At 39.5% G+C, this 20,433-nt stretch overlaps 1 protein-coding gene across 3 annotated transcripts in view; it reads right to left on the bottom strand.

Moving 5' to 3' along the window:
- PARD3B (par-3 family cell polarity regulator beta) overlaps positions 1-20,433 on the bottom strand; it is a 390,939-nt gene that overhangs the window by 47,358 nt on the left and 323,148 nt on the right. For 2 of the 3 annotated variants that reach the window (XM_051623713.1, XM_051623716.1), the window contains one exon: positions 4,999-5,134. In XM_051623713.1, the coding sequence (XP_051479673.1) occupies positions 4,999-5,134 (136 nt within the window). The remainder of the gene's footprint in view (positions 1-4,998; positions 5,135-20,433) is intronic. The other variant, XM_051623715.1, reaches the window with a different exon arrangement.

Raw genomic sequence — 20,433 nt, 5'->3', positions numbered from 1 at the left:
TTTATCAGCTTGCAAATCTGATCTGCAAATAAGAAAATGGCTTTTAGAACCACTTAACATAAGGTTTGATGCAGTGAAGCTGATGTGGTCACTAACAGGTGAAGAACTATTTGCCATGTGTTTGTTACACGTACTCCCTGAACATGCATTAAAAAAGATAAAGTTTCAAGGATTTACTGCCACCCTGAAGGAAAGAATTGATGTTTTAAGTAACTGGATTTGTACGAAGTTTGCGAGACAATCCAAGTAAATCCTCAAATAGACTATTATTTCCTCATTATTTAAATGCCCCTAAATACAAGTGCAGATGCTAACTTCACGGCTTTGTCCTGACAGTTCCTTCTCTATTTGTCATGATTTGCAATAAGTCTGTGACTATAAACCTGGAAAAAGAGTGTCCCATAAAAAAGCCCTCTGTCTCGTAGGGAGACCGTCTTAAGTTCTTGCAGCTTACTGCTTACTTAGTTCTCTCGGGTTCTGGCTGATACTGCAGCATATGATAATACTACATAAACATATTATGCCTCTTTCTGTAGACCTGGCTTAGGTTTGTGGAGAATATGTTCAGCGCTTTTAGTATGTGATGTCCCACTAAGACATGACTATGTATGCACATGCCTAAATTATGTATTACTGAGATAATTCCCAATACACCCCAGCTGTCAGAAAAATTTAGGGTATTACACAGAATCACAGAATCTTAAGGGTTGGAAGGGACCTCAAAAGATCATCTAGTCCAACCCCCCTGCCAGAGCAGGATCACCTGGAGCACATCACACAGGAACTTGTCCAGGTGGGTTCTGAATGTCTCCAGAGGAGACTCCACAACCTCTCTGGGCAGCCTGTTCCAGTGCTCTGTCACTCTCACAGTAAAGAAGTTTTTTCTGATGTTTACGTGGAACCTCCTATGTTCCAGTTTGCACCCATTGCTCCTTGTCCTATCACTGGACATCACTGAAAAAAGCCTGGCTCCATCCTCACCTTTAACATATTTGTATACTTTGATGAGGTCACCCCTCAGTCTCCTCTTCTCCAAGCTAGAGACCCAGCTCCCTCAGCCTTTCCTCATAAGGGAGATGTTCCACTCCCTTAATCATCTTTGTGGCTCTGCGCTGGACTCTTTCAAGCAGTTCCCTGTCCTTCTTGAACTGTAGGGCCCAGAACTGGACACAATACTCCAGATGCGGCCTCACCAATGCAGAATAGAGGGGGAGGAGAACCTCTCTTGACCTACTAACCACACCCTTTCTAATGCAGCCCAGGATGCCATTGGCCTTCTTGGCCACAAGGGCACATTGGTGGCTCATGGTCATCCTCCTGTCCACCAGAACCCCCAGGTCCCTTTTTCCTACACTGCTCTCCAGCAGGTCAGCCCCCAACCTGTACTGGTGCATGGGGTTGTTCTTCCCCAGATGCAAGACTCTACACTTGCCCTTGTTGAATTTCATCAAGTTTCTCCCCACCCAGCTCTCCAGCGTGTCCAGATCTTGCTGAATGGCAGCACAGCCTTCTGGTGTGTCAGCCTCTTCTCCCAGTTTAGTGTCATCAGCAAACTTGCTGAGGGCACACTCTGTTCCCTCATTCAGGTTGTTGATGAAAATATTGAATAGTACTGGTCCCAATACCAGCCCCTGAGGGACTCCACTAGCCACAGACCTCCAACTAGATTCTGTCCCATTGACCACAACTCTGGCTTCTTCCTTTCTCACATTCCAGTGACAACAACAGGCATTCATTTTCCTAGACAATATTTATATTTATCAGTCTGTTCTTTGGTTAACTAGCTAAGGTTTACTTAAAGCCTTGTGATCCATGCTATAGAATTTGGCTTATAATTTATTCAAGTTATAAACATGGATGGGGACTGGCAGGGAGGAGTCCAAAGGATGCAAAACTCAACAACAAACCAAAGCATAAAGGAGCTGCTCAAGAATTTCAAAGAATCTGGCTCTATAGGATACACAATGCTATATACACGTGCCTGTATATGGAGACACAATAATCTGAATTACTCAGTTACTTACAAAAAGAAAAAGAACAGCCTGTGGGGAAGGGAGAGCAGAATGAAGGCGCAAGAGAGGAAAAATTCATCCAGCAACAGATGAGAAGAATAGAGGAGAATTGGAAAATGGATGTGGGGGGAGGAATGGATGATGAGAGAATAGCAGGCCTATTTAAAATGAATTTTTGACCTTATTTTTAAAACATTTATGGATCCCAATTGCCTGTCATGAGATCATTTTCCCTTACAATGCTAGCTTTTCAGCTGGCTCTGCACTTTAACTTGATTTATCCCACTTTAAAAAAAGTAGATTGTTAGAAATACCCCTTCTATTAGAAATTCTGTCCCATTACAGTGTCAGCTAAAGGCCACTTGTCAATGTCAGCTTTATCAGATAGAAATTTGCCTCATGAGTTCTCAGATACTTTTTTGGAGGACAAGACCCAGGATCCATTTCTGGGGCTGTTGATTTGTGACAGGATAGTGTCTTCTCAAATTATCCTCTGTTATTTCCCAGCTTATCTGCATGTTTCATGAGATGGTGGAAAGTGATTACAGCAGCTGCTGTACATTAGGAAGACATCTTATAGAAAAGCTGGCTTAGGTAAAACAGCTGACTGATGAAAGCATAGAAAGAACCAGTTGAGTATTAAAAATACATAGGGAGATCCAGCATCTCCTTTCCTGTTGCAGCTTTCATGGTGCCATAACCTCCTGTGAGAAGGAGGAAAACTTGTACCAGAAGGTTTTCCTCCTCCTCAGCTGCTGACTCTTTAAAAAAAGGTCTGACATCCTGAAGATTAGAGTAAGTTTTTATTTATTTACAATTATGCAATTAATCATCAGCATGTCTTTTCACTGATAAGTAAAGGTGGAAGAAATCAGCTGTTGTTCTATCAGTGCTAGCATTGTACTGCTGAGGGTCAGCAGCCCAAAGGGTGGAAGACTACAGTTTTTATAAAATATCTTGAGAACTCTCCTGGCAAGATGCTTTGAGAATTTTTTTTTTCTTTTTAATATTTTGATTCTATTTTTGTATCTTATTTTCTGTCTGAATGGATTGATGTAACATGTATTTTAAGGGTAAAACTACATGTCAGAGTAGAAATATCAGCCAGGAGTCCAAAAAGAACAAGCTGGGGCCACAGTATTTTCCAGACTTAAAGACAGTTCCTATGAAAGCAAAGCTGGATGGAGCAATAGATGATACTGTTGCTGTGAATAGACCAGAAGTCCTTGAAATTTGTAAATCACTTCAACAAGAGGAACTGTTGCAGCAACAAACTTCAGAGTATTAAAGCCCTCAGGGTAAACTAATTTTTGAGCAGATTGCCATCCTCACAACAAAAACATTAAAAAATATTCTGCAATGGAAAGACAGAAAAAAGAAACAATCCTGATGACACTATTATTAACCAGTTAAGATTGAGATACTTAAAGCTTCCTTTCAGGTGCTCTGATTAAGGACAACTTGCCTCACAGCAAAAGTGAAGCTTTGGAAATCAGTAATCTCTGGGCATTATACCTAATAGAAAAGGCTTAAAAAGGATTACCTAGAAGAAACCTTTGTGAATCTTAGGCAACTACACTGGCCATAAATCTCAACCTCCTCTGAGGATTAATAAAGCTTTATCAGTTTCAGATAAGAAGTAGAAATCCTCAGGCTGCTGAAGAAGTACCACTGGCCCAATCTGGGGCCTCTGTCAGGACACTTAACATGGCATACGATTTCAAAAGAAAGACACGTTTAATGTGTATTCTCATTTTAGTTTATGAAAGCTATTCAGAAGAATAGTAGCTACATAGATTCTCAAATTTGGGTCACAAAATTTAAGGCAGCATATCAAAGTTAACTGTGCTAAGGAAATAATTATTTTGTTGAAGGGACATTTTTGGTGACTGAATCAGAATAATATATATAACAACATTTTTGGGTTAATGAACAAATATGTATGATAATTTATGTAAAACCACCCCTTTTAACTCTATCTCCCTGCAATTGCAAGAAATTCTAGTCTTGCATAGGATTTTCTTGGACTGCAATGCCAATCACTGAAGATTTCACTTCAGCATTCACACAGATAAATTAGAGGACATTAAAATCAACAGTGTTAGCTCAAACTTCAGGTGTATTTAGATTCTTAAGATTTAAACATAATTCTGTCTCTTTTTAAACTAAAATTTCAAATTTAGCATAAATTGCATCTTATCAAAGTTACATTTTTGAATGCTTGTTGATTATAATTACCTCTAAAGAGACAGAGTCCAACTCTGAAACTTGGTCAGGTGGAGCTCTTGAGTACCACAACCCTGATCCCGTAGACTACATCTGTCACATTTATTTAACACAAAAAAATCCAGCATGCTTGATTTAATCTCTAGTTCTACCATAGATTACTCTTCAATAGTCACATAGATAATACACCTCTGCATAGTGTGACTCCTAGATGTACAATAGGGAATACAGTATGTCTGTTACAGTTCTAAAAGGTTGGTAGAATATTTTAAGATCCTTAGATGTGAGAGGAGCAAATTATTCCATTATTCACTTTATAAAAGTTACGGAGGATGCACTGGACCAGACTGCTCATGTCCAGCACAGAAGGAAGGGCAGGAGCAGACACGTCTCTGTTTCCTCCCTCTCGCTTTGCAGAGACTAGAGTCAGAGTCTGCTCTTCTAATGCTCTCGTTAATCCAGGGAATGACTGGATTAACTGTTAGAGTACCATAAATCCTGCTGAAAAACCTTGATGCTACCACATGTGACAAAGTTTGGAAATAACTGCATGTCTTCGGCCTAACGAGAGGAAACCTGGACCAGTAAACAGACAAGTTATTTTTGGCCAAGTTTTCATGTTATTAATGTTTTCTTTGGTGGCTAACATGAAGTATTTATCCATTTCTACAACCCCCCCAAATTCATGTTAAGCCAACACAGGATTTCTGGAAAACACAAACAAGCATGTTCTGCTAACTGCATCACACTATAGACCTACCCAATGCTGGTCGTAATCAGATGGTTGTGTTCTTCCTTCGTCATCCTCATAGAAAGGCAGGCCTTCCCGCCTGGCCTGATGGTATTCCTTCCTTAACTTCTGGATACGATCAGCATTCCCAGCACCTGCGCAGCTGCTGAGAAAAATAAAAAAATCAAAATAAACCTCATATGTACACACATATCTAACTCTTATCAGGTACCCACATGAGCATCCACACAGAACTGCCACATCTGAGACAAATCAATTATGAATCTCCTGACTTGCATAGTACCCACCGGCCTGAATCTCCCGTATTTTTGCCATCTTGTATTAATAAAGCTGCTACTTGTGAACTTGAACCCCATAAAAAAAAATGCTGTCCCTGTCCAAAGAACTTAACAATTCCAGTACAAGACAAGAGACAACAGATGGATGCAGACAGATGGGGGAGCACAAGGAAACTTTTAACATTCCTATGAGCAGCTATAAATGGCTATCATATTTTAATAATGATGATGATGATGATGATAGCTGCCAGGAAAAAGTTTCCTTTTGCTCCCACGCTAAATGTGGAATTTCCCTAAAATTACATTTGTTCAAGGTAAAGAATATCCTATATTCAGAGACTCACAGAAAGAAGTTTTATCTCATTAAAAAAACAACCTCCCTTCCAATTATAGAAACAACTAAAACATCAGCCATGAAAATACACGGGAGGCAAGAGAGATGGGAAAGCACACTGTTACATCTTGACACCAGTTTTTTAATGTGGTAATTAAACAGTAATCCATTTAGTAATCCACAAAGACTCACTTGTATGCTGAACTGCATACACTGCAAATTGGCGTGGTAAAGCTAGCGGAGTTGCTTAGTTTGTCAAGTTAAACACATGCCTGTCTTTGCAGATTTTGACCCTGGTGAGCCTTCCAAAACCTCACAGCTGGACTTCTACAGCTGTGGAAGCTCAAGCATACCTGGAAGGATTAAAAAAAATATACTAAATTCCTGAAAATGCCTAAGAATTAAAAAAAAAATACAGCCACACTGAAAGAGAATAAATTAAAAGTTTCCCACAGCTGTTTCCAGCCCTGCTTTATTCAGAACTGGGGTGAGTACTGTCTGCATGGCTCAGTAGCATTTACTGGCATTCACAGGGAATTTTAGAATTTTTTGGAGCTGATCCTAAACTCAGACCATTGTTATTGCAGCACATCATCATATATTCTCTTAATCTGCAACCTTAACTCTGCCTCACCAACAACATGCTACAAAGACAGATGTATTCATATGAGCACAGATTCTGTGGAGCATCTTGTCACACTGCACTCCACTATGAGTATGCCAGAATCTAGGGAAGCCTTTAACAGGACTTGCATAGCAAAATGAATTTGGAAAGCACATATAAAAGACTGGACATAAATCTATCAGTTGAATAATAAAGTAGTTCCTAGTATCTTAACAGCCATCTAGATTTGTTGGAAATTAATTATCAATGAAAGAAAATTCCATGTAGGGTGCAAATGCAAATTTAATATGCTGCCAGGACTGGAAATGTTTACTTGCAGCACTGATATGTTTCCATGAAAAATCTAACATTTAATTTACTTGCCTTCCCTGGATCCTAAGTTACCCAGACCCCTACTCTACGAAGTCCCAGAGGTTTCAAGCTTCTCTGGCTGACTTACCAAACTCTTCCAAAGTGCATGAATTTTTTCTCATGATCTGCCAAGACACTGCAGAAAGTTTGCACAACCTCTGTGGACTAGTGAGAAAAAAAAAGTGCATTCCCTTTTCCCCATGACTCCTTCCACAGATAAATGCCTCTGTTCCTTGCATGAATTCTTGTCAAATAGTGGAGAACCATTTCCAGTTTGCAAAACACTGGAATTGAGGACTAGCTAATTGGGACTATCACTTAGAACAGTGAAGCTTGGTCCACAGCTCCTGAGCAATACAATACCTGTGAAATCCCCTGACTTTACTTGTGAATACAGATAAAGCATTTAATTAGGGCTGCTAACATACAGATAAGGCCCAAAGAGTTGTCCTTGTTGCTTTGCCAACATCATTACCCAGAGCAGCACTAGCTAAAAGTGGGAAACGCTAAAATACGGGAAACTTGTCTAGTTTGATCATAGAATCATAGAATCTTAGGGGTTGGAAGGGACCTCAAAAGATCATCTAGTCCAACCCCCCCGCCAGAGCAGGGTCACCTAGAGTACATCACACAGGAAGGCATCCAGGCGGGTTTTGAATGTCTCCAGAGAAGGAGACTCCACAACCTCTCTGGGCAGCCTGTTCCAGTGCTCTGTCACTCTCACAGTAAAAAAATTTTTTCTGATATTCACCTTAAACCTCCTATGCTCCAATTTGTATCCATTACTCCTTGTCCTATCACTGGTCATCACCGAAAAAAGCTTAACTCCATCTTCTTGACACTCACCCTTTACATATTTGTAAACATTGAGGAGGTCACCCCTCAGTCTCCTTTTCTCCAAACTAAAGAGACCCAGCTCCCTCAGCCTTTCCTCATAAGGGAGATGTTCTACTCCCTTAATCATCTTTGTGGCTCTGCGCTGGACTCCTTCCAGCACTTCCCTGTCCTTCTTGAACTGAGGGGCCCAGAACTGGACAAAATACTCCAGATGCGGCCTCACCAATGCAGAATAAAGAGGTAGGAGAACCTCTCTTGACCTACTAACCACACCCTTTCTAATGCAGCCCAGGATGCCATTGGCCTTCTTAGCCACAAGGGCACATTGCTGGCTCATGGTCATCCTCCTGTCTACCAGGACCCCCAGGTCCCTTTCTCCTACACTGCTCTCCAGCAGGTCAGCCCCCAACCTGTACTGCTACATGGCATTTTTCTTCCCCAAATGCAAAACTCTACACTTGCCCTTGTTGAACTTCATCAGGTTTTTCCCTGCCCAAGTCTCCAGCCTGTCTAAGTCTCTCTGAATGGCAGCACAGCCTTCTGGTTCCAGCTGATCTGGCTCCCTGCAACTCTCTGCAACTGTATTAGCACCTCCCACCAATGGCCTAATGGCCACAAACTCACTTTCTACCTTCAGGTATGTTGGCTAAAGAGATAATTTGAAAGTACCATACAGGAGGTTTTTCCCCTCACATTTTAAATTAAATCTGAGGTTTATATTGTAAGAAGCAGTAACAGCTGTTTGTGCTCCATTTACTGCAGATCTCCATTAGGTGAATTTCCTTCTGCTTAAACCCAGCCAGCCAGCAAGTAGGTGCTGCAGAGATTGAGCTGATTAAAAGACTGGATCTGACAGCTTTTTCTTTGGCAAACCTCTGCCACACTGTACTAATGTACAAATCCTAACCATGAGAATGAGGAGGAAATTTTGAATGAAAGATAGCAGCACATGGAAAGTCATCCATCTGGATTAGTGTGAAAACACAACCATAATCTCTGTGGAAACAAGCAGCTCCATGAAGTCTGATTTCCTGCGCTGCTCTTCTGTGGGTTCTGTGGTGTCCAATAATGGGCCTGAGTTCACACTGCAGCATTTCTCCCCAGCAAGGGCACTTGACTAGGCTTCTCTAGCAGGCTGCTTATTTCCATGAAACTTAGTGATCCAGTATCTTTTGAACATCTAAACACCTGCCGAATCTGGTAAAAAGTGGCCAGCAGGTTCACAATTTTCTAGGCGAACAGGTTGGAAGACAGTCAGTCAGTACATCAGCTTCATTTTTTCAGGAAACAGTTGAAGCCCGACAGATCTCTTTTTTTTTTTTTTTTTTTCCCTTCTCCTCTGTCACTGTTTATAGGCATGAATGCAAAAGACACTGGCCTTTGAAAGAGCTGGATATCTAGCTTACTGTGAAAGTTTTACCCACTCCTGAGTAATGTGAGATGAATATGATGCCCTGTGCAATGCTCATGAAACAGTTCTGAATTTAAAGTTGGCTTCTGACAATTATGTGAATATATGAACCACATTCAAACCACCAGATGAATTCAATCAGCACAGTGCAAATATCGCATACATAATCTATTAGTTTACCCCAAAGAAACCGAAGCATTGAATTCAAACAGAATGAAGTCATCAGTAATAAAAAAAATAAACTGATAAGGCAATATTAAAAAAAAAAAAAACACACCACAATTTTCCAAGACTGGCAGAAAAGATCATACATTCACTGTAAACTATTCTCCCATCTGCCTATAAATACATAATTAAAAAATATTGGTTGGATCAGATAGCAGTTCTCAGACAGGGAAACAGCAGATGAATACCAGTTCAAATGTTCTGTATGCATGACTATTTACATTGAAAAGGAACCTGAACTTAGAGAAGAAATATAAGAACAATACTCCAATCAAAGTCGATTTAGATTAAGGAGACTCACTGAAGTTTTCATCAAGCCTAGTAAGTACAGCAGATAGATTTCTTTTACAGTAGCTTTACATTTAGTGTAGTGCTCCCTCCTTGAGAAGATATAAACATTACAGTCCTCATTACATCTACGATTTTGTGCAGAACTCATTTCTTGAACATGGCTCCCTGTGCTACATGTCCTTCAGAAAACTGCACAACCACACATTAGCCATTCCTCTCCACCACCACATGTTCCTAGGCTTTAACATTTAATCTACCCGTGGACTTCTCTGTCGTCGTGACAAGACTGTGAGAGAACACTCTACATTTTGCAATTTCAGAACATTTCAGAACAATTTCCTACAATTGTGCTACATGCAAGGAGACTGATTCAAAAGCAGTTGATACTGGGATAGAACCTGAACCTTTCAGTGGAAGTTTTAAATAACATTGAGGTGGGGGAAAATAGCTCTGAGAAACTTTAAAATGTAAAGACTCAAATGCTGATTTCAAACAACAGTAACAAAACCTGTTCAAAATCCCATGCCACAAACAATTTTAAGAGAAGTTGAACAGTTTTTTGAATAAGCTGCACAGCCTAAAAAAAATGGGAAATAGAAAATCTAATAAATAATCTTATATGAAAGCTCAAAAGAGGAAAAAGCACATGCCTGTCAGCCATTCTGTGATTTTGCTAGTTTGAATCCATACAAACAAAAGGTTTTGTCTGGCTTAGGAGAAAGTGGAAAAAAAATTTAAATCTGCATGATCGTTCTAGCCCAGACTGCTGGGGCTGCACTACTGCCAGAAACCACCATCTTCTGCCCTGTGTCTGGATCTGTCAGAGGCACCGTGCCCACTGCAACTGTAAAGGGACCTGCTATGTAACAGACACTCAACTGCTGCAGTTGGACTAGGCATCCCAAAACAAAAAGGACACTGTAATTTGGCACAGCTTTAGCTTCAAGCTATCTCTAACATTATGTTAAATATGACTGTGAAATTTCATTCCATCATCTCTGAAGAGAAGGATCAACAGGCACCACTTCAGTAATATATACCCAGTATGACAGACAAGTTATTTTTTTCAAAGAATCAAAACATCATAATCAGTGTTTAATACATATGGCTTGGGTTTTGCGCAATAAAATCTCCTTTCTGTTATTCCTCTGAGTTTCTAATCTGGATTTCAGGTTAAAAATATAAATTTTTAAATTAGTGACTTCTTACTGCAGCTCTCTAGATAACACAAAATTAAAAACAAGTGTTGTGTACACAGAATAAGATGAACCACTTAAAGGTGTATATAAACATGCATTTAAAGAGGCAAGAAACATTTTGTTTCTAGTGGTTTTCCTGAACACATTAATATTGCACAGGGATTTTTTGCCAGCCATTTCCTTCAAATGCTGATTTCACTCATCTGACTGTCAACCTCTAAACAAACAACTGGTGCGGGAAATGGAAAGGGAAGAAAAAAAAATATTCTTTTGGTTAATTTTTCCTTAATAAATGAATCCAAGGCAAAATGTGACTTACACACTCAAGAGAATGGACAATCTCCCATTCACAATCTCCTATAAAATAACCCTAATTTTATATACTGAAAGGAACATAGTGGTCTGCAAAGATATACAGGCAATCCAACAGAGAATGCAAGAGTATCTTTCACTTAGGATAAAACTTTCATTTTGAAGTTATGACTAATACATATTTGAGTACATTACTCTTTCAGTTCCAGCTCTTCTCTATCTATCCTGATGTATTACACTGCTTATGAAGATAGTTCTGAAGCCTCAATAGTAAGAGGGAATGAAAAAGAATGGTGGGAAGTGATACAAAGAAAATCAGTGATAAGAACATAATTCTACAATATTTCAGCTTTCATCTTTGTCAACCACCAAGAGAGTATAGGAAGAAATGAACATTTGTTGTTTTCATGTGCACTTGAGTAAATTAATTATATTGCAATGAAAGACTTGTTTGAAACATCTTGTTGACATCACTGATACTGCCTTGCAGGCTCAGGCACTGCCTTGGATGCTCAGCCAGAGTCAGCCTAGGCTTTGGCTCTACACACCCCACACTGTGGGCTCAACTTTAGAATGATGTTTTTCTAGCTACTGGAACCATGCAAATGGTTTTATTGGTCTCCATGGCACTTGCTTTCTTGCTCCAGTAGGAGCTTTTGCTTTGGAAACCTGTGCAAAGCGTCCAGGTGGAAGACTGCGCCAAGTTCCATTTAGACAAGACTATCCTGAGTGGATTTGTATAGATGGGCTGACATGAAAAGCATTAGATAGATATATTTCTCTCTATCCATCTGTACACAAATACATATAAAGTCAAGATTCATAAGTAAACTGCAGAAAAACAAACTACACTGAAGGAGCTATTTACATTTACTTGAGTTTATTTGAACTTGTATAATAAAGTTCCTGAGTCTTAATCTGCTTTACAATATTGTAAAAAGTCATAACTGTGCCTCAGTTGTTACCTTTCAATTCTTTAGGCTACCATAAAAGCAGTAGAACCACTTCTGTCGAAAAGGTCAAAGGCTCCCAGGGCAGCACATGACTACCATTTGTCTGGATGTAAATTGAGTCCTATTGACCCTGTAATATCACTACTGACCTCCTGACATTAGGAGCTTAGTGGAAAAAAAGAAGATGGTATTCTTTGGTTCCTACAGACTCATTAGAAATAAAGAAGGAAAGAGACGTTAACCTTTTCTTTCCCCAGCTCACAATATGTTTACAGAAGCCTGAAAACCACAAATTGAAGACTGAGATCAACAGATTTGTATCACTTTCAGTTTTCCCAAACTGTTTGTAAAATATCTCTCAGTGGCTTGACATAAAGTATCCTTTTATGTTTCCCTCTTTTCACATGACACAGAACACCTTTTCCTGTTTGTTATGGCAGATGGCCTAGACATTTAGATGAACATCAATCCAAGGCACTTCTCATCTCCATTACTCTCCTTTATACCTTATAGTTGACTACAGCTGGCCAGAAATAATGGGAGGTATAGCCTAATTTGTTACTTTACAGAAACAAAATTGGCACACTGAGGTTTAACTTCACCATAATGGCAGACATGGCTTGCACTACTCTTAACAGAAACAGGTTATTTGCAATCAAGTAGGAAGGAAAGAAAAAAAGGGGACATTTTCTTGTTTGTAGCCAGCCTGTCATCTTTACTTCAAAGAAAATAGATTTTTTTTCCTTCTTTCTGCTCAATGTATTGTGCCTCATCAAGGAAGGCAATCACGAGATTTTAACTATTAATTAAAAAAAAAAAAAAAAAAAAAGGATTCCTTACAGTTCAGGCTGGTCAATGTCTTTTTCTGGCCTGTGACCAGTTTACTGCTGTCTTGTTGATCTGAGATGTGCACGTGTCTCCAAAGGGCTAGGAAAGCAGGGAGATTAGGGACTCAGCTGCTGACAACAACCACACTCTCTATAAACAATACACAATGAAAATAATGAAAAACAGATTTTCCTGGTATTTTCAGTAGCCCCTAGACAATGCAACAGTTTCTGGTTTCTTTACTAAAGATGATGTCAATTATGCCTTTTATCCATCATGCAGAAGTCACGTGTGAGGCGTAATTGAGGGCCTTCTCTCCAAGGTAATTTCTTCTGGATTTACACAGCAAAGTACTTAAATTGCCTTTTTTGGCACTTTGTATTACAACATGGCTTGGGAGGGGGTATTTTACTTTACTGATGTAAAGCAGCTGGCATATTTACAATAGATAGGTCACACCAACACAGAGCAGATTTTCAGCCCTCCAAACTCCGTTTACAGCAGCTTTAACAATTCAACAAAGCAAATGCTGAATGCTATACTCTTGTGTGGAAATGTAACTCTGTTTCTTAATGGCTATCACAGTTGCCTGCAACTGGTAGCTAGGGGTTTTTTTTCACTTGCAGACTATTGCTTTTTGTACTACAGTTTATTAAACTTATTGCTAAAGCTGAGATAATAAGTACTTTACAGACTTGCAATGAATTTGCCATTCAAGAGTCCCTCAGGAATTCCCTTTAGCACACACAAAGCAATGGCAGGAGGGAGAGAAGGTGACAATTCAGTGCAGTCTTAATTTCTTCACTTCCTCGTGAGGGAAGAATCGAGGATCTAAGAATTCACTGAGTAGATGCTGCTGCCTATGTTCTAAAATATACTTTGTTGAAAACTACAAAGCCTGGAGTAACTGTTCATTTTCTCCCAGAAATTACTTCTCCAAGTTTCACACTAGACTATATCCTGCTCTTTGTTTCACACATGCAAATATATGCCATTGGTAGAGTGGCAGCAACTAATCCACTATGTAGCCTCTTTTTATAATACCTGGTCTAGGAAGAAAAGAAGTAGAAATCTCAACCTCAACTAAAAAATAAAAAAAAGTTTCTGTATCTGTAATCGTGTTACAGATTCAGTTTACCTTTTTTTTTTTTTTTTTTTTTTTTTTTTTTTTTTTTTTAAGGAAAAGGAAAGGGAGTTAATTTATACCACCTGTAAAGCATCATGGAAAAGCATAGCTCTCATAGCCAAAATGCATCTTTACTATAAAGTTGGCTTTTTTGGCTGTTTTTAATGAATGGTCACTACAAGGATAACATTAATCCAGCATTAGAACTTTTACGGGAAAAAATATACAAATGTAATTTATCTTTTTTAACTGTCAGCTGCATTTCTAAAGCTTTAACGTCTGTAGCTTCCAGAGGCCTTTTGTCTTTCTGCCATGGCAGGAATATCTTGGACAGCTGTAAGAGCTTTGTAAGCTATCTTTCTCAAAATCCATTAGCTAATTCAAGGAACCTAATTAGAGCTGCCATTTTGATGGAGCATATTGAATGCTCTGTATAAACTAGTAACACCATCAATGTTTATTAAAAATTGCAAGAATCAAAGCTCTCAGTTCTATATAAATATTAATGGCCAGATACAAAATACTTCCTGAAACACAGACATCGTGTCCACAGAAATGCACACAGGTATACTTAGAACCCAGTGTGATGCATTTATACATGAAGGCTGAAGCACAGAAGCAAAACCTAGGGACAATTTTACACAAACTGTTGAAAACTGACCGACTTCCATTTACCCTGTCCTTACGTGTATTAAAGAAAGCAAAGCACACCAAAGATAATTTGTTTCTTGTGTTTTTTCCCAAGTAGTGTGCTGACAATTTGGAGAGTATTTTGAGCTTACCTCAAGAATGCACTCCAGCTGGAACCGTTTTATAGCTCCTCTTAAACCAGCCACTCCAATCACCGTACTTTGTAGACATTTACACATATTCCAGTGCTACACTGTTTAAGGGCATCCAAAGATTCAAAGGCAATTTGCACTGTAGAGCTAAAACTCAAATTTTGCTGTAGACAGCAACAAATTCGGTGAATGGAGCCAGACATCTGGAGCAATGATCTCCTACATTCTGCTGTGTAGAAGCCCAACTGTAATGAAAAAACAACTTGCAGACAATGATACAACACATGAAATACTGACCATTCTAAGAATGTGTCAGAGACCTAATTAAGTCAGGCTGTACAAGCATACGCCTTTGGTTACAGAAATAAAAAAGTTTTCTGGCTACTTCATAGCTTCATTTTTAACTTGATACTTCATAAATGGAACTGCAGAAAACCTCATCTGTTACCATTTCAATCTGACGTACACTTTCATACGCATCTAACAGTGCCTGGATTCTATTTATATGTACAACTAAATATACGTGCATAGAAAAATCATCAGATTTGCTACAGAAAGACAGCAGATGTTCTTATTAAGCCACTGGCACATGCAAGGTGAAGCATGTAAGCCTTATAAGGAAAGCACTGAGCATTCCAGCTACAAGCTAAAGAAAAGGAAAGACAACTAATTAAATTATTTCTAACGTACTTTACTAGCTGTGAGTGCAATGCACAGCAAAATGAATGCACCACTGAGCATGCTCAAATGGCTCTTAAAATACATGGAGCTTCTCACAGAGGAGAGTATAATTCATATTCTTTGGAACATCCTAACTCCAATATAATGATCCAAAGTTCACTTCTTTGGAATATATACTAAAATGACACCTGAAGCATTTAACAGATGTACAAGAGAAACAGGCTTAACTGTATTTTCTACACTGTAGTAGTGTGGGGGGCTAAAAATTTTATGACAGTCTTACCATGGTGACAACCTTGAAGGCAAATTCACTCTAGTTCTCTGACAGGACAGTATTTCCAAACTCTAACTGAGATCTGAGCAGTTTCACAGGAACATGCTCAAAAGTCAAAACATCAGTTACCACTAGCTTCTCTTAGGAATTATATGTGGCAAATTTAGCTTGTGGTTATTGCTCAACAGAAACCCTGCCAGATGCTGAAGCGGTTGATGGATTTTGCAAAGTTCTGCTGCCTCCAAGGCCACCTTGCCTACCCACCAAGCAGCCTCCCTTCTCAGACACCTCTCCCCCGTGCAGCTGGGCTCCTCAGAGCACAGTTGTTTTGTTCACATTCGCAAAGACAGGGGAGTGCACAGTCCTTCAACTAGCTTTCATCACGAGCTTCATATCAACAGAATTAAATCCATTATAAGGTGACTTGCATTTTGGATAAATATTTCTGAACTCAGGGGCCTAAAGTTAGCAGTGTAACTTTATTACTTTTTGTTATGCAGGCACTGGAAGCTCTTGGACTTCCAGATATGTCCAGCTTTTCTAGCTCCTTCTTACGGCTGCAGCTCCACTGTGCCTCTGAAATTATTCACACATTTTCCACTTGGGGAAGTTGGGGCTGTTTTTCAGCTGTTTAAATTTGAAGGTAAGCACTAGTCCTTTTTAGGAATTGTTTTGAAGAATTTTAAGTTAAAAAGGAAAAACGAAGTGATGGAATCTTCAAACTAGAGATTTCTCGGTGTATCTAACCTGGAAGAGAAAGAGCAAGCCTAACTCTCCGCATTTGGGTGGGAAATCCCAGAAATGCTAAAGCAAACATTCTGGTTCAGGCCCATCCCTATCGCTACAGAATGACTCTCATAGTTTCAACTGCTGTGTTTAGAGACACACCTTACAAATCCTTCCACATCTGTTTTCGTCTTACTCCCTTTGTTCCACGTTCTCACCCTGATGTTCAGAAGTCTTTCCCTTTATACCTTTCAGCTGAGGATGCCAATTTCCTTCAGTTTCCTCCACCCATTTATTGGCTTCTCATACAAGCACATCCCTGTCCCCCTTGCTGCTCTAGCACAGAAACACCTTATCTGCTGTGCCTAGGTCAGAATCACTCCTTCCAGCACTCCTGGAAGCCCATCTCCCTGAAGCATTTCACAAAGCAGCCTGGAGTAATGATGAGGCTGTAGGTGGCTTGGGAACACCCAACAGCACTTCTTCCTTTCTGCACTGGTTCAAATGGGTGTGCTCCTTTCTAACACACTAACAAAGCATTAAAATTGCAGTGCTGGTAACTCCTCCCTGTTCTGAACACCCACTTATTGCTCCCAAGTCTGCCCTGACCCAGCACCCTTCCTTTATTCTCTCCATCCTCTGGCTCCCTCAGCTTCCATTCATATTCTTGTCCTGCCTGTACACAGCATTTCTCAGGCTTTTGCATCTAAATGAACTCACTCTTTTGCTCCCTGGCAGGTGGGGCAAAGGGACATGGATCATGCCCTGTTCACCTCATCCTTCCTTCCTGCACCAGGAACCTCTCTGGTCCCTCCAGCCAGGAGAACCTACTATTGGAAAAGTATGTCTAGGCTCTCGCAGCTCAGAAGGAGCACTTTTGGTGAAGTCAGCAGCCAAGTTTCTATCATGTGTGTGGGAAGTACTCTAAATTGTATAACTTAGTCAAATTGTCAATGTTCAAAGGGTGGCAAAAGGCACAGTCTGGTGTAAGACTAGGCTGTGTTCCTTTCCTAAATATAAAACCCCTGTTCCAGTGTATGGAAAGACTGCAGCTTCTTATTGAAATAATCATATACTTGTTATTTTTAATTTTTACACAGACAAAACAATAGTTGTTTTCTCTCTCCCGGCCACCCAAAACAGCTGTCATCATGTTCCATATAATTCAATTTCAGCACACCTCCTACATAAGCATTTTCAACCCAAATGGTTGAAGGCTGGTTATTAACAGGTGGAAACAGTTTTCCAGTGGAAGTCAGGCCATCAACTCCCCTCACACAACTGGTGCAGTCCAAGATAGTATGGCTGCCTCCTCCCTGCCCTGCAGGACTGCATGCTCCCTGCTCCAGCAGCTGGCTGCACGTTGCTGAAGGCAATATAAAGCTGACTTGTTCCTGGCATCCATGGAATGGGTGCTCCTTAACAACAACTGCAACACCTTTGAGGTACAGCCTGGTAAGCACATAGTACTCCTGCATGTGTTCCAGATTAAGCTGCAGTCAGCTTAATGAGAGACTTAATTGATGACTGCTACTTCCTTTGCTTGTCCATTAAGATAAGTACAGCACATGGACATTTCAACCCATCAAAGATGAGAAAATGCATTAATTTTTGGTTTTCTTAGAGCTGTTAATAAATCTGACACTGTCTGGCAGTTTTCTTCGTTTCCTACCATTTGACAGATACTGTGATCACAAGTTACAGAAGATGTTTTTCCTCTGAAATTATCACTCTGGTAATACAAGCCAGAAGGAAACTTCATCAAGATATTGAGAAGCTGGGTATAATTTTTATTTTTAACTTTATCTGGCTGGTTTGTGACTATCTCAATGTGACAAAAGATAAATTCCATCCGGTACTATTAAAAATACACACACACGTTACAAATTACTGTATGACAGCAAATAATCACACTGTGGGGGTATTAGTTAAACTCAGTATTCCTCTCATATAACCAGCCTGGCTCTACTTAGACCCCTTTACTGTAAGAAATCCTGCAACTGTTTTCCTTCTCTTTCTCTCTCTCAAATTGACATTTGTATGGAATCAAGAAAAATCTTCCTTAATAATTTTTCATTACTAATGGCTTTTTTTGGTATGTGTATTTGGGAGGAGGGAAGGCAAAGGGCATGAAAAAGCAGCTTTAAGTGCTCTGCAAATGATCCTCCTGAATCTGGGCCTCATAAATCCTATCAAATGTTATATTTCATCAATAGGCTGGAAAAGCTTTTTCCTCTGCAATGATGAAGCCTAGCTTTAAAATTTATGGTTTCATTTTAGAAATGGACTATAAAGAGAGTCTGACTTAGCTGCCTATCAACTGCAGCTGACATTAGCAAGTTAGGTGTGGACTTTCAAAGCCTTATATGTAATTTTTATTTATTATACATGTACATGCATACATATAAAGATATATGAGGACATGTATATCACTGTGGGTTTGTGCATGCATAAATACACAGCTGGCTTTTTTTTTTTTTAGTCTTAAAAAAACCATTTTCTTCCAATGCAAGAGGACTGGAGATATTCAGCAGATTAGATTGCAAAATGATAAAAGTGTCCAGACAAGGGCTGGCTCAAAGATCTGCAACAACACAAGCAAATTGAATTTTGTTGCCCAAATGATTGAGATAAAGTTGTTTATTTTGTTCTCATTTGTGGGGTGGTAAAATGCAACTCAGCAATAGCAGAGCAACTTTCAGGGGGAGACAGGGAAGATTTCCAGGCTGTGGGGAAAAAAAAAGAGAAGGGCAGGAAAGGCCCCAAAAGGTGAAAGTCTGAGGCAAGTGACTACTACTTAGTTCCTCCTATGTTTACAAGCAGCCTCAAAGGTAACACTTCTATTAGAAATAATGCTTGAAAAAGCAAACCACATTTAAAATAAAAAACAGATAAATAAAGTGACAGAGGCACAGCCAGAGCAAGTGAACCTCCACTCTGAATGTAGGGGAGCCTGTCTCTGTCCATCTACTACAGAAGAACTTAGTTTCCTAACTCAGACAATTAATGATGGATTTTGTGAAAACAGCAAATCGGATCATGCTGTTGAGGCATTATATGAATGAAACAGAAAAGCAGTAAATCTAAATCTCATGTGGGATGGTTATTATTACGTGTTGTCACCATTGCTGCTGAGTCTGGCTGTAAAATTGGTTTTGGTGGCAACACATGGAAAAAACCTGAAAGTCCTGTTCCTCATTATAAACTGAGGAGAAATCTCACCTTTGGGAACATAGTCAAAGCTGACAAGTAAATACTACAGAAGGGGTTGAGGGGGAATGGTTAATAGTGAATGCATTCTGAGCCAAGGTCAAGAAAAATCTCTTTTTCCACTGCCCCTCTTTTGTAACATGAACAAGATGAACAGATAAAAGAACATGTCATCGATGCTGAGGATGTGCATATATTGTGGCTTCAGATCATTCCTGAAATACTTTGTATTGGGAGGATATTTATCAAAGTTCCTGTCATCAGCTCACCAACTGTAGCTCCTCTAACTCACCTGCTGCAAGGGTCTCTTCTGACTATGGAAGGGAGCTGGCTCTGCTCACTGTGGTCAGCATTGGCATGTGCTAGCAAGGGATAATCACTCACATGGCATTATCAAGCATGGGAGCAGGTAGGGGAAATACCACCCATCCATATTCTACAAATCAAAATGCTTTCTGCTTCTACTGCTAAGTTTCTACATCATTCCTACACCAATGTATGGAAATGAGAGGAGCTGAAACTGCCCATATTGCCACAGAAGGGTACTTGTATTAATTAACAGTAACTTTATCAAACCTTGATCTACAGACAGCACATTCCTGGAAGTCTGTATTTTTTAGTGGAAGGGGGCACATAGCATCGTCACATGACATGAGCAGATGTGAACTAAGTTATTTTTATTAAAAAAAATAATCTCTAAATGTTTCATATTAGTACAAGTTAACCTCATGAAATTCAGGACAAAAAACATACTGACATCATAGTGTTTTCAAATACAAACACTCATCCCACAGCACGCCAAGAATATTTTGGTATAGCAGTATATTTTTCCATAGTTTTCCAATATGCTTCTCCATTAAGTTTCAAAATAGACAAGCAATTCAGCTTTCCCTTTAACACTTGGACTTCATAAAACCTGAATTAACTATTATATACACAAATATCTTTTGCCAATCTGCAAAGAGAAGCTCCTGGCACTGTTCAAATTTTTTTTTCCCTTC

Source organism: Apus apus, chromosome 6 (genome assembly GCF_020740795.1).
Source record: "Apus apus isolate bApuApu2 chromosome 6, bApuApu2.pri.cur, whole genome shotgun sequence".
Taxonomy (NCBI): domain Eukaryota; kingdom Metazoa; phylum Chordata; class Aves; order Apodiformes; family Apodidae; genus Apus; species Apus apus.
This window is presented reverse-complemented; position numbering and strand designations above follow the sequence as displayed.